Source organism: Apis mellifera, linkage group LG7 (assembly GCF_003254395.2).
Source record: "Apis mellifera strain DH4 linkage group LG7, Amel_HAv3.1, whole genome shotgun sequence".
Taxonomy (NCBI): Eukaryota; Metazoa; Arthropoda; class Insecta; order Hymenoptera; family Apidae; genus Apis; species Apis mellifera.
In genome coordinates this window covers 2,313,572-2,329,696 of record NC_037644.1, presented here as the reverse complement: position 1 = coordinate 2,329,696, position 16,125 = coordinate 2,313,572, and the positions used below count along the sequence as shown (strand labels likewise).

At 26.8% G+C, this 16,125-nt stretch overlaps 1 protein-coding gene across 6 annotated transcripts; it reads right to left on the bottom strand.

Moving 5' to 3' along the window:
- Positions 1-300: 300 nt before the first annotated feature.
- LOC408952 (oxysterol-binding protein 1) lies at positions 301-14,165 on the bottom strand. Of its 6 annotated transcripts, none has more exons than XM_026441734.1 (12): positions 14,151-14,165; positions 12,912-13,073; positions 10,925-10,990; positions 8,328-8,533; positions 6,591-6,841; positions 6,050-6,242; positions 4,225-4,505; positions 3,905-4,140; positions 3,548-3,824; positions 3,092-3,468; positions 2,789-3,009; positions 301-2,685 (listed from the first exon to the last, which is right to left on the bottom strand). In XM_026441734.1, exons 2-12 carry the CDS (start codon positions 13,037-13,039, stop codon positions 2,543-2,545), a joined length of 2,379 nt encoding a protein of 792 aa, XP_026297519.1. In that variant the 5' UTR covers positions 13,040-13,073; positions 14,151-14,165; the 3' UTR covers positions 301-2,542. The 6 variants fall into 6 exon arrangements, with proteins under 6 accessions (XP_026297519.1, XP_006559878.1, XP_006559879.1 ...); XM_006559815.3 differs by lacking the exon at positions 14,151-14,165 and adding an exon at positions 13,868-14,006; XM_006559816.3 differs by lacking the exon at positions 14,151-14,165 and adding an exon at positions 13,868-14,006 and having other exon boundaries at positions 6,591-6,838.
- Positions 14,166-16,125: the final 1,960 nt, after the last annotated feature.

Genomic DNA, 16,125 nt, shown 5'->3' with positions numbered 1-16,125 from the left:
GAAAACTTTTTGACAAGCAATTCGTTATTCTCGAGCAAACATTTTACCGTTTTTTGTTTTAAATAACTTTAATAGCAAGCAATTTCATGCTGAATGAAAATCGATTTTGTTTTCTAATAAAAACATAATAAAAGCCATATAGAAAATAATAATTTTGCGCGTATAATATAAAAAGCAAACTAAAACAAGATAGAATAACATTCCAGTGTATTCCATTGTGCGCGCGAGATATCAAATCATGATTATCAGTAATGATAGGTAAATGGATTGATCACTGGATAATAATGAAATATTCAATGATAAATATTACCCGTTCAAGATTGTTTTTAATTTGTTACAATAAATCAATACAATTTCTTTAATGGAACAAAATACTACGGTTATTTATCGTATAAATAATTGCACCATTTGTGCGACCAACGGGTGTTACATAGGAAATGCCAAACGGCAATTATGTGAATGCTACGAAGATATCTTCGATTTTGTAGCGAAGCATATTGTATTTATCGTTCCACACGAATAGCTAATGTACAAGCACTACTTAATTCAAACATCTGTTCTATCCGTCTTATTGTATTTTCTTTAAATTATTTATTTTATAGTTAATTTGTATTTATATATATGTATACAGATATATCCGATTATAATCAACTATTAAAATTATAATACAGCCAAATACTTAATTATAACAATCATTGTAAACATTGGTTGCAAGCTAGATGTTCCGTTTAATATCGCCCTATACAGACTGAAATATGTAGTTGTCAATATACAAATACTATGAACGGAACAACTGTATGATGTGCTCATAAGAGGGATATACAATGGGTTTTATTAATTATCATATGTACATACGGGCATGCATGCATCATACATACATACATACATACACACACACACACATACATACAAGCACGCATACATACAACATACATACATACGTACGTACGTACGCAACATTCGCGCGATTTGTACCTGTGTATGAATGTGTGCGTGTCTACATAATGTAATTGGAGAAAAGGATTTCGGCTTTAACGAATGTTAATGTTCTGAGTTGAAGCATTATTTAAAAAAATTATAAAAGAAAAGAATTTACTACAATTTATAAGCCCTTCAACATGATTTTAAATTCTCCTTACACTCTTCCCGTAATAATATTGATTATGTTTTGTAACATTAGCTCGACGGAGTGTATAGTAATTAGGCTGGTTAGATAACCAGTCAATATTTTGTGGAACATTCAAGAGTCTCTCTACGTCTGCACGGAAAATTGCAGAAATTTGGAAGCATATCCATTTATATTATCTGCTTCTTTCTTATTTTGTCGCATGTTACTAGTAAAACTACCACTTTTGCATGAATCATTGAGATGAAATCTCAACATACTGAATTCTCTCGTTGTTATGAACATTTTTATCTGCAGGAACATTTCTTTCATAGCGGTTGCAGATTGTCGTATTAACATAAACGAATGCCGCTTCTTATCCCATTTTTTGTGCAAAGGTTAAGACGTGGCAGTCGATGAACAGTCTGGCCGCACCATACGTGTAAATAACCAATATGTAAAAATGTATTACCTATCAATATCTACTTTAAATAATTCAATAAGGCTTTAGTCACATACAACGCGAATAGTTTTTATAATTTACTCAGCAATACTAATTGAAAAGTTTTTTTCAATTTTTTAGATATTTTTAGCATCGCGTCAAGCATCAAAAATACATTTTATAGTCTATGTAAGTACTTTTCGCGATGTATATATAATAATCGAATATTAGAAAGTTATGGCAATTTTTCGAAGTTGCTGTTATCGGTTTTTTGGAACTTATAAATTCAGTTCCATTTCTAAAAATAAAAATATTTAAATATATCTAAATTTGTTTGAAACAAATTACGAATACTGTAGTTGTATTAAGTAAGTTTTCATATTTAACTTAAATTCCCATTATGGTTTTAATTTGTAATGTATTAATGTTCTTGTGTTAAAAATTATTTATCTTATTATATACGCTATTCCAGTTATGAACTGAATTCACAAAATTTTAATAAATTTGCTTATTAATCATATTTAAATTAATCATATTTAAATTTTTAGTGAAAATATTACGGCACATTTACCTTAATAAAAACAAATAAAAAATACAGAAAATTTTTGAATCTGTACAAATATTGTATGCAAAGCATTAATTGGGCCATATGGATTATACGCAAATGTTTTTGATTGTTTAGAAAAGTGAATAAAAGAGAGGGATGCAGCGGTAATATAAACAGATAAAGGATATGTAGGAGAATGGAGATAATGACATACTATAAAAACGCTAGTTTTAAATTAGAATGCCATCTTCTACCACTTCGACCAGTTCTTTGGAAGAAATAATGATTAAATCATATCCCCTAACAATCCCACTATATCATGTCATATCGTGTCAGCATTTTTTTAGAAGCAGTGATTTCTAAAATCAACTATCTTCACTTAAAATAAATCCAAACACTTCTGCATTGTATATTGACGGTCACAATATTGATATAATTATATATTAAGCTAAAATATGTTTGGACATCGTGACCAATCACCTTTACTCTTACATTCCCAATATTCACCATTGTATACATAGCACAGACTGTCCGTGTATGGATCCTGCTCTTTCTTAAACCATAAAGGTTCATAAGTTTCATATGGTAAACCTAATATAAATTAAATTTTTAATTATAATATATTCAAAATTATTAAACTATTAATTATTAAACAATTATTTCTTTGATTATTTTGAAATATATTTAATTATACCTTGAGCGGCTGCTTTTTCAGCTTCGTGTTCCCGTGCACGTCGAGAAGCTCTTTGTTTTTCTTCTAATCGAAGTTTTTCTGCATTCGCTTTATCCCATTCACCATTTTCCATTAATCGTTGATCAGGCCTAAATCGGGAATCTGTAGGAGCTACACCTTCTTCAAGTTCATTAAGTTGACATGCTAATTCGGTAAAATTGTAATACTTTTCACTATCTTCACTATAAAAGTAAAAATATTATAATACATAAAAATTTATATGCTTTCCTTTTAATGTAATGCATAATTCAATTATATACTTACCAAGGCATACGACGTTTCCAGGCAAGTATATAAGGCCCTGTTTTGTATATTGGATTATCTAGTGTGCCAGACGTACTAATCACGGGAGCGATTTCTATTTTTGAATCCCATGTACCCTGTACTACCCATTTAACTTCATTGTCTGAATTCATGACTATTCCTTTTACTTTACGTTGACTATCTCTCGAAAAATACGAATAGGGCGTATACTTCAAATGGCACTTGATACCTTCTTTATGGTTCACAATATCTGTATCACCACTTTGATCAACCCATAATTTTCCTACTATAATATTGTGTACAGTGGTAGTAACTTTTCGCCATGTGTAATGATGTGTACCATCAATTTCAAGATGAGCAGTTCCTAATGGTATTACCTAATAATAATTTTTAGAAAATTAATTATTGTAGATTTACTAAAATGTTATAAGATATTTAAAAAATTATAAAATCTACCTGAAGGTATTTTCCACGAAATTTAGATGCCATAGTAAATTCTTGCCAACAACGCCAGTTTCGGCCTTCGCAATGTTGCGCTAACATTGGAGGATGATGAGATACTTGTTCTGAAATCGCACGCCATCCTAAGTCTTCAACGCGATCACATTCATACGTTTCACCTAATAAAGGATTAAAAGGTTTGCCAGTTCTGGAAGCAGTTGTAGAATAACTAGATATAGTAAATGCAGCAACATAAGCCATTTGTTCACAGATATCTTTACATTCTGCTGCCCTGTTAAAAAAAATATAATATTTATTTCGTTTATATTATTTATATAATAATAATTTAATAAAAATTGAAATAAAATTTACCTGTCAAGAATATCTGCATATTCATAATCTTCTGTAAGCCGTTGAAGCATACTAAGTGGTTCAGAAAAATTGACAGGCATTGGAATTTTTGACAAATCTTTGCCAATGCAATTTTTCATAATACTCCATAAATTTAATGGATAATTTGGTTTTTCAGGTACCCTAGTTCTCCGTTTTCGCCTATAACCTGTTACCCCGGTGCTGCCAGTGCAGCCATTATTGGATTCCCAATTTGTCTAACATGAAATATTAGATAAAAATTAATTACAAATTAATTTAAAATTTGAAAAATGAGAAATCACTTATTAAGAATCACTTACATTATCCAGATTGTCAGTATTAGGAGCAGTGACTGGAGTTACCACTGTAGAATCGGTCACAATGCGAAAAGAATTTGTAGTAGCAGTCTCTGACAAAGGTAAAGGTGTCTGATCTCCTTCTGAACTAGAGCCATCGTCACTACCTTGCGAATCAGTTCGATCTCTTGAATTATTTGTCGGAACACCAGGTATACTTAAGGTAAAAGTATCAGATTCTTGTGCATCATAAAATTCTGCATTATCTTCTTCGTCTTCTGATGGAGAAGTTGTAACTGTTGTATCTACAACAATAATCAAAATTTTGCTCAGAATTTCACTATACTGATAATTAAATAAGTAAGTAAACATATATATATGCAAAGCTAAATGAGATTTAGTAAATCAATAAAACAGTTATTCAATTATAATCTTACAGCAAATTTTATAATTATAAATAGAGAAAAATCTTCATTTATCATTTATAAATTTCTTAAAAAGATAAAACGCGAATATATGAACATAAAATACAATAAAAGTTTTCATTACGATTATGCAATAAAATATATATTTCGCGCCAATAAAAAATATAACACAAAGAATGAAAAATTGTTTGAACCTATGTAGCCACACATGCCACTGCTCAAATTTATTTCACTTTACTTCTCTACTATGAAATATTCCTTCCACCCCTCCCCTGTTCTTATTATTTGTATCACTCCCCTTCCTAACCGATTGAATCGTGGTATGACAACTGCTGTTGCCATTAAGTTGTACCGTCCTCTACCCCCTCCAACTTCGGTCCACACCTGCAGTACTGGTTAAAGTAACGAACAATGAATCACTAAAGATGCTCGTACACAGTGATTTTTTTTACAGGTTACTATAATGTACCACCCATTAGGTTATGCTACATTCAAAGATCGGTTTGGCGCTCTTATTCAGTCTTTGCTAAAAATTTGATCGAAATTGTCGACCGTTATAAACTGTTGATAATAAATTTCTCCCCTTGCCCCGTTTAACTATCAGTTTAACATCTCTCCACTGATTCTCTCGAACACAATCGTCGAAATTTTCGACGTTCGACTAAGTATATTACATCAAATTTAATAGTGAAATCACGAAAAAAACTGTCAAAAAAGAAATTCACACAACACGGAAATTTGCAAGGCCACCTGAGTCTGATTAAGCACCAAACTCGGGAGAAATGAAAGCACACTAATATGTATATATATATATACACTCAATATCTATACTATGTGTGTGTGGGTGTATATATATATATATATGTATATATATATATATATAAACTTTATATACATTACTATAGTATGTCATACAATATACTGTGCTTGCATGCATAGACTTTAAACTGCATAAGTCACGATACCATTCAAATCAAGTAAAGTTACACGACTGCCATCTGGTTTAAGAACAATAAAATATAAAGGCGCGAAAATTCAAATATACATATTATATAGCAAAGCATATTAGTAAGCATATATAAAATAGATAAGCATATATAAAATATATAACTATATATAGCTGTGCACTATCATTTGATAAATACAGCATTGCTTACCATATTGAACATATGATTATTTATATAACATACATTTCTAATAAAATGCAATCAATTAATATTACAAAAAGGAAGACTGCAACGATTTACAATATAAAATAATGTTGCGAACAATATAAATACAAAAGTATAAGCTTGAAAAAATATGAACAATAAACGAATACTTGAGTTTCGTTTTCTCAATATTAGCATATACAACAATAGTTAATATTCTTGCGACACTAATTACAGCATTACTAATCACATTAATATAAAAAATATTATTACGCGAAGCTCTGTGTCCTCCTGTTGGAACTGCCGAAGGTAAGGCATGTTGTGCAGCCTCTTCCAAATGAGAATGTTGCCTAGCCAATTGTTCTACCATTTTTTCTATTCGTACTTTCTGATCGCGCTCATGTTGCAACATCTTTTTCCATTTTGGTTCTTGTTGCTGCGCTAATTGCAAATATTCATTGCTTGCCTGGAATTAGAATTCTTTCTAATTTCTTACATGATCAATATTTTGCAACTTCAACATTTTTGAACGTAATATTTAAATTAATAAATATCATTTTGCTATTTTTTTTTATATATTTTTATAAATTCTGTTATAGTTATATTAATATATTGTAACTTTGTGTTATTAACTCTATTGCTATAAAATTTAACGAAAATAAAGACAAAACAATATCTAATTATTTTGTAAATCTGTTTTGTAAATCAATAACACTAGAAATAGAGTAATAAGATTAGAATAGAGTAATTTTGTATGATGTTGTCCAGAAATTTTAATCTGAATATTAGTCTTAACGATGGCCTTTCAACTTACATTAACCATAGCACTGGCTGCGATGCGAAAGAGTGTGGCTCGTTCACTGACTGTCTTTATTTTTGTCCCTAATTCGGCCGATGGAGGCTCCAACGCTTCAAGCTCGTTTAAGATCCGCTGAAGCATTGTCCCTTTTTTTACTAATAAGTCATTACAGGCTTGTAAATTTTCTAAACGCTGTGATAGATCCTTTACAGAGACTTGTTCTGGTTTTTGACTGTCATTATCTTGAAATTCCTCCTCCTCTTCTTCTGAAACAAATTTTATATTACATAACATAATTGTTTTAAAGTAGCAAAAGACTTAATATTTATTGAAACTTGCATTTATATTTTGTTAAAGATGACGAAAAGTCTATGAATTCTTCAAAAGGAAATAATACAATAATATTGACAAAAACATATTTATAATTTAATATTGTAAAAAGAATTCTAAATGAAAAAATAGTTTTGATTAATTAAGCGACTGAATTAATTAATTTTTTAAATTATAATTTTTAAGTCAAAAATAAAACAAAGAAACAAATATATTTGATTTTAAATATATTATAATTATTTAATAATTTTTATAATTTATTAAAAAATATATTTTTAATTAAAAATTTATTTAATATATTATAAATATATAAATATGTGATTAAATCATATATTAAATCAAAAAATTATAAACATTTTTTGTTGTCTTCGTTTCATTTTTCACTTAGGTTTTTACGTTATGTATTATGTCATTTGAATAAAAAAAAAATTTAAATTCAGAAAGTTTATATATTTCAATTATTTTGAAATTCTATTGAAAGCAATGGAATTTCAATGCTGTGATTAATCGATAATTTTATTAACTTTTTTTTATGATAATATTTAAAATATAATATTTAATATAAATTAAATATTAAATATAATATATAGTTAATTCACAGATATTACAAAGCGTTCATTATGAAAAATTAAAATTAAAATAGAATATTTTATTCTAATATATTCTATTCTATTCTACTATATTGAAGTAACTTAGTAATAAAAACCAAAGAAATATAAATCTATTGTATGTGATTCTCAATTGCGATCGAGATTTATATTATTATATAATTCTTGCATCGTTCATTGTTCATCTATTGGTTACCATTGATGTAAATGTTAGAAGAGCTGCTATAAACAATTCTCTTTGTTAATAGATTTATTAGTTGAAGATAATAATTGATTCCTGCTCAGAATTATCGGCCAATAAAATAAGAGAAAAAGAATCAATTTTATAAAATAATAAATCAAAATTGGATTTATTGATAGAACTTTATAAATAATTACTCAGTTATATTATTAAGTTATTAATATTGTTTACGATTATTATCTGATATCACAATCAGCAAATTTAATATTCACAATAAGAACTAAACACACTAAATTGCTCAATCGATTTAATAAATATGACCATCATTGTTCTTAAATGAAACTTCAAGTATCTTCAAAGTTCAATTTGAAGATCCAATAAATACAATAAATTCTAAAGATTATTTATGCTTTACTTAAAATTTAATATTTTCTAAAAATTACAAAACCACTTCTTTTACAAAATGATACAAAATATTTCTTTCAATAGTAGTCTCTCTCTTTCTCCAATTCAGTTGAAGATTCCAATTTAAAATTATACCAATATAAATTTATTACATAACTTTAACAAATGATTCTTTCTCTCTTTCACAAATGTGAAATAAAAAACGAATGATCATTTCTGGGTACAGACCAGATTCCATGGCCTGGATAGCCTTGGCCTTCGCCAACTCAAGGGCCGTGACCCATTGCTGACGTTCTACCTCTGTCGCTGCCTTGATATGGAAGGTTTGCGTACCACCGTTGCTCACAACGAATGTGCAAGCGTCCACGGTGTGTATTAAGGCCCCGTGCAAGGATATTGTGCCGCGGCACGTGTGCGACATCTCCGCGGGATTTCTAAACAAAGAAGAGAAATAGCGACAGTTCCGTGGACATATTCTTCTATCGCTTAAGAACCGAATGACACAGAGAAAGACAGACGTGAGTTTGCAAGTTAGTTGCTTGCTGCGTCTAATGTAAGTCTGAGGTTTATCCAAGCCAAAAATAGAACATTTCCGGTTCACCCAAAGAATGATTACACATAATTGGATTATACGCATGCACGGGTTATACGTGTTACCGTGAAAGCGATTAATTACAATTCTTCCAACTCTCTCTTTCTCTATCTATTTCCGAGAACTTCGAATACCAGTTAGACACGTGTGGACATCTTAACATTGACCTAACCTGAAACGAAGCAACAACTCGAATTTGAGAATATGCAATAATAAATCCACGATAAGATGAAACTCAAAAAATGCTAATAAATTTTTCCACTACTGATCCAGTGAATTTCATCGTTTGCTATATATATTGTACCAGATCTGAATGTAATTGAACGTAATTGGCGATTTATCACTAGCTATATATATTTTATTATGATAAATTCTGAATTGTGAAACTTCGAAGAAATTTTATACAACAATATCAAAATAGGTAGTAGTACTTTTACGGTAACATTTATACCGTAGCAAATCAAATGAACAATATGACAGTCTGTGTTAATCTGTGACAATATATGATATGTACGCATAAAGTGTAAAGAGCGTAGAAAATGAATTTCCATGTAGAGATTAGCGAGATTGATTATAAATTTTTTTTCCAAGCAGGCCCATTACCATTTATACGATTGTATTTTTTTCTACACACAAATGAGAAAGAACAACCCAACGGTCGAATTTAATGAAGAAATAAAAGAAAAGAAAAAAAAAAAAAAAAAAAAATACAATACTTAAAAGCTGACCTGATGATTGAAAGAAGGGGAACAGATAGCTCGCGGATCGTGTCATGCACTTTAGGGTCAATGAAATTAAATCTAACACGCAAGAATCGAGACTTTGTACACGATGAAAGAATAATCATGCTAACGCGTTCAGAAATTATTATTGCATATTGTCCGCATAGATCACAGGCATTTTCGCAAAATTATTTTTTATCTTTATATTTTATTTATCTAAAACTCTATTACAAAATATATAGTTTTTCGCATTTCAAAATAATACAAATAATATATCTCACATATTTTACTCCTGTGTGACGTATTAAATACCTCAAGTCTATCGATTGTCTATAGATTTCATATGAATTTAATAGGCAAGGAAAAATGCGGGTGTGAAATGTATAAACACATTGTGCGTATATAATAAAACATCGAAGGGACAGAACGAGACAAAGCTCATAAAAAAATGGAAATGGAAGAAAAACTTACATTTTTACATTATCATTGAACACTGTCGAATATAACGAAGTTTTCTAGTCGTAACGAATAAACAATTAAATAAAATGACTTTGCTAAATACAACATATTAATGTAAATTGAAATGATTATGTTATGTATCATCAGAAGGTCTAACTTGATTTTACTGTTAGATTAAAATTCTTAAATAATTGAATATTATTGTAAAATATTGAAATTGAAAAAAAAAAAAAGATTTTATTAGTGATAAAAAATATTCCTGCGTCACTATTTGAAAATTATTCTTACAGGAATCAATAAGATGTAAGATAATTAGAAAATTAGATTCTCACGCATTACGTAAGAATAAAATAAGTTTACTGGAATAAATTCATAATGTTTGCGGTATAAAAATCAATGGATAAAATAATGAATAGTTTCTTTCATTGAAAATATTTAACAAATTAAAGTTATCGATATTCGTTGATACCAGCTCATCTATTCGTGCTATAATTATTTCTTGGAACATTCCCAAGCTAGTAAAATCTTTACACATTTTGCAAAGACCTTCAGGATACTTCCTGAACGAATCTGGAACTACCAACAAAATGAAGCGATGTATGTTTTATATCGCGGTAAATACGTATATACGCACGTATTTATATGTACACATAAAACACAAAAATATACAATTTTAATAATTTTTAAGTACAATTAAATTTTAATTAAAAGAAATGATATGAAGGGATGAGGATAATTTTGTAAATTAGATGAGGGTAAAAAATGGATAGGAAGCAAGTAAATTTATTAGGAACATTGAAAATATTGTATTAATAATAAATCAAATATATATGTATATATATGTATATATTATATATACATACACACACACACACATTCATATATGATATTATATACATATATTATATACATACATATATATATATATAATATGATAAGGAGTTGATAATGAAATGAGAATGAAACTCGAACATCGTCTTTGTCTGTTTTAATTAAAAGTTCGATTCAAAGAAGATTCAGGATATTTCGACTTTTTCGATAATCTTACTTACTCGGAGGCTCTGCCAGCCTTCCGCTTGCGTCGTGTTGATATCTTTGGCCCCCCTGTTGGTTCAGCCCTAAACAGTCCATAAAACAAATAGACCCCGTTCACATTGTGTAACATTGTATAAAAACGATATTTTTTTTTTTTTCTGTTTCGAAAATAAAATATATTTTTTTCTGTTCCTATTTATCCTAGTTGGATTTTCGCGATATTGCGATGTTCCTTCTTTCGTTCATATTTATTTTATTGTTGCTTTCTTTTCTTTCACTCTTCTCCTTTCTCTCTATATATACTCATTCTCTCTTTCTCTTGCATTCTATCTTTCTTTCCTTTATAGCAATAGTGCAACCATCAGTTCGTGCGTTGCGTATAAGTACATACTTTGTGCGAGAAGCATTTTGACGTTCACGAAGTTGTGGTTCGTGTAAAAATAAAATTGCAGGACATACTGTTTTTGCAATTTGCGAGATATTGCAAACTCAAATCACACAACTGTGCCAAGCGGAAAATTAAAAGAAGATCTAGGCATTGCATGTTGTCAGGGAACGTGGATGTTCTAAATATAAAGAAATTGAATAGTAGAATTTTCGAGGCATATATGTTATATTTCTTAGTATTTTCTCACCTGTATCCACGATCAGTAATTCTGAGATTGAAAGATCGAATTTTGTTCGTAGAAATAAAGAATTATAAACTTATAAACTTTTCATGACTAATAATGATTAAACAATATTTCTAATTCTTTCTAAATTGTTTTCTTTAATAATTTCTTTATAATTCATAAACATACAGAAGTAAATAAAATTATTAAATGTAAAATTTTATTGTACTGAAAAAAAAAGTAGAAGGCAAATATGCAATAAATTTTCTCTGATGCGTATGACAAATGTAAGCGAATATATATATACAAAATATACGGTCCTTCTGACCAATCAATATTTCTTTCAATGCTTTCTAGTTCTTTTTTAATGTAAATTTCAATGTGTTTTATGGCATATACATGCTCAGGATATATTGCTTGTACTAGAATGGATAAGTATGGAATATGTAAATATGAGTTTTAAACGAAATTATGATTAATTTTAATTAAATATACTTGGATAAACCATATATAATAATATCCATAATTGAGCCTGCACACTGGCTGTTTATTATATACATGCAACTTCAAACTGTTAAATTTAGTGTTATATTTTATTTAATATATTCTTAAACATAGACTATTTAAGGCACTGAAAAAAATCACAAATAAGATTTAATATATAAAATAATAATTTATATATATATATATATATATAATCCAGAGCTGTTCTTTGAATATATTTTCATATGCGTGTTATTTTTGTTTTTAATTTATATATATATGATTTCTTATTATTATATTTAAATAGAAAAATATATGTTAATAAAAATAATGTTTTTATTTCTGATATTATATATTATGCAATATGAAAGTTATGTATATATTTATTAGCATGTATAAGTTTATAAACAATTTTATGTTTATATGGATATTATGTGAATGATTGCTTTTTTAAAAAATTTTCTTTGTTCTTTTTCATTTAATTGGAAATAAAATATTATAAATCAAACTTCATATCATTATATTATTTATATTTAACAGATGGTTGAAAAAGGTTATATGATTTGTCATTTTTTCTTTTTAAATTATGTTTTTGTATAAAATCAAATTGAAAATGTCATTTCCATAAAATTAATTTTATAAAAATAAATGCAATTAAGTATATATGTACAATATTTTGAAATGTATATAATAATTAAAGATATAATAATAAAAGAACAGCTCCGTATTGTATCCAAAATAATTTTTTTAATAATAACTGTCATTATTGTGCTGTTGGAAAAACAGCAAAATTATAAGATGAAAATCATTAAAGAAATATTTTATTATGAATAAAATATCACATCAATTTTCAGCGTAATTTATAAAAATAAAGTAGCTTAAAGGAAAGTACTGACACGTAGGAAACTACCTGTAATACGACAGTAGGCCATTTGACAGGACGAACCACCTTCGTTGATAACCTTTCAAATAATTAGTCCATTTAAAAAGCCAGCCTTTCATCTCCTGTGTACCATGTTGAGTCTTTGAATCACCCATTTTAGTATATGTTGCGTGCTCACACGTGTTTTTCCTGAAATTATAATGCACTCCAATATTTGCGTACACATCACCCGTGTCGTACAGCCACCATTTTGATATTCTTCTAGCCCACAGACTGTGCGCTCTTAGATCGAAATTGTACTTATACACACTGTTCGTAAGTTTGCAATATACCAGCAGCGATACCAACAGATTCAAGAGCGTGCCTTAAAAGCACGGTATATTCGGAAATAGTATAGGTCTTTCTTTTACACGGTGTGGTGACCAGTCACGTTCTCAGTGACGGCGCTTAACCTTTATTACCGAGTCATCTATATAATATTCATATTCGTGTACACAAATACATGTAAATTTGATTACGGGTAATCTGTGATTTTGCAAATTTCTTTAACTATTTTCCTTTTGTTTCTTTTCTATTTTTATGAAAAAAGAACAATTTCAAATGAAAGTGTTGCAAACAAAAACAATAGTAGATAGTTTGAATAATATAGAATTTTCACACAACAAATTTCAAAATAAAAAATTATAATAAAGATTTTTCAAAATATGTAGCATATGTTCTCTTTTTTGTCTTTGTATTGTTTAGACTCTATTGAACTAGAATCTGAATGAATAAAAAGTTACTAGTATGCATTTGTCAAAATGAAAGAAATCCTAGGGTTACTGTCATTCTTGTTTTCCTATTAATCTTAATTAAGAAAAAAAAATTTCATATATGTCACGTGCATTGCAATACTTGTAAACGATGGCAAATATGAAATATATAATTATTTAATATCACGTGGATATATTTACTCGACAGGAATTAACGAAACTTTTACATACTTTTTGGAACGAATACGCCAACGAAAATACATTCGTTCTGTCATTTGGCAAAATATGCGTACGGTCTGCTCAGACAAATAGTTGTTGGAAGAAATGTCATAAAGAAGCACTCAGTACACTCTTCGATTAGATGTTTGATACTGACCATTATCTCCAAATGAAACCAAGCTCTTAATTTATCTGAGCAGATCACACAACGTAAGAAGTACTCAAGTGCCTCTTCATTCTATCCTACGAAGAATGTATATTACAAATTTCAATGTATTAATAACTATGTAGTCACCTCACGTATTTGTAGCGTATATATACAAAACACAAAAAAGCGAATTTTCTAGTCAATTTTATATAATAATTGTTTGACTCAAATATTTAATGTTTTTTATATAGATAAGTTTATTACTTTTATGCTTAATAAGTAAAATTATGGAAAATAAAATTCAATGTCATTTTACTTTATCGATAACACAAAAACGAATATCAATGTTATCGACTTAGCTTGTTAATCATTTAAAATAATAAAGATTTAAAATAATAATATTATAAAATAATATTTCAATAAAGTATATTTAAAAATAAATAAATAATAAAATAAGTAAATAATATATTATATGAGTAAATATAATAAAAATGATTAGATTTATAAATATAATGTGAAGACAAATATTAAAAAAAAAAAATTAAATTTAATTTTGTTTGAATTTTAATGTTAATTTTATATGTCATGTATATAATTATTGTGTATTAATTATTTTAATATTATACTATATAATAATAATACATAATAATATAATAATATAACATAACATAATAATACATATATTACACATATATAAATATATATATATATATATATATATATATATAAAACACATTAAATTTAGAAAATTTAAAAGGAAATGTAAATGTGAATTCCTTTAAAAGAAATTTTAAAACAAATATATGTAAAAAATATAATTTTACAGGAATTTTAAAAAAAATGTCAAAAATATACATTTTATATATTTTAAAATGTGACGTAATAATGTTCTTATCAGTATTGTAGTTTCATTGTCTTCAAAGATTAAGATTAATTTTTTATTATTTTTAATAAGTAATAAATTTATAATTTAATGGTTTTCGTATATAATAATAATAATAATCCTCCATATTTCATATTTTTTAATAATTTTATGATAAAAATTTATATTGTATTTTTTAATGATATTAATCATATAATGTAATTATTAATTATTAATTAAATATTTAAATCTTTTGTATATAATTTTAATAATAATCAATAAAATTATTTTCTAAGATTATCATTTTAAATTGTAGAGAGCGCAGAAAACACTGATTTTTCCAATTGGTATTTCAGTTCTAGTGACAAGCATAGACTTACTATGATACATGATAAGATAATTAAGATTAACTATGTTATATCTAATCTATGATCTAAAATTCAATTTTATTAAGTTTTAAATATTTAATCAGTAAAATGAAATTTATTTTTTATGATTTTAGAATATAATTTATAGATATTATGATATTAAATATAACAAATATTTCTTGTATATTTTTGTTTGAATTTAAAAAATATATTGTTTCATAATATAATTTATAAGACTATATTATATTAGAATTTTTAAACAATATTTATAAAACAAAATTATTTTTAAATAGTTTTATTAAACTAATTTGATTTAAAAAATTTTGATTTTGGATTAATTTGGATTAAAAATAATCACTATAATCAAATGTTTAATAAATAAATTATTGTTTTTTTTATTATGATCTCTTACCTTCAAATAATACAATCTAAATAAATTTATACTAATGTATTTATGAAATAAAATTCTTTGATTAAATAAATATATATACATTTTTTTAAATTAAAAGAAAAATACAATATACAATAAAAATGATTCCTAGTTGAAATTTAAAAAATAAATAATCAATAATAAAATTTAAATAATAAATAATCAAAATTATTTTCTCTTTTAATTAAAATTAAAAAGATACCTTTTTCTTTTTATTATTAAAAGAATATAATTATTTTTATATGTTATATTGTAAATAATATATGTTATATATATAATTATTATATAATAAAATACAGATTCATATATTAACTATTACATATTTCAAAGTAAAATTTATTATTTAAATAGAAAAAAAATATTGCTTATTTAAAATAAATAATTATGCTTGCTATTATTATATATAGTTTTTTAAAGTTAGTATGTTTTGAACACCCAGTAGAGAAACTCGACGCAAGTCTG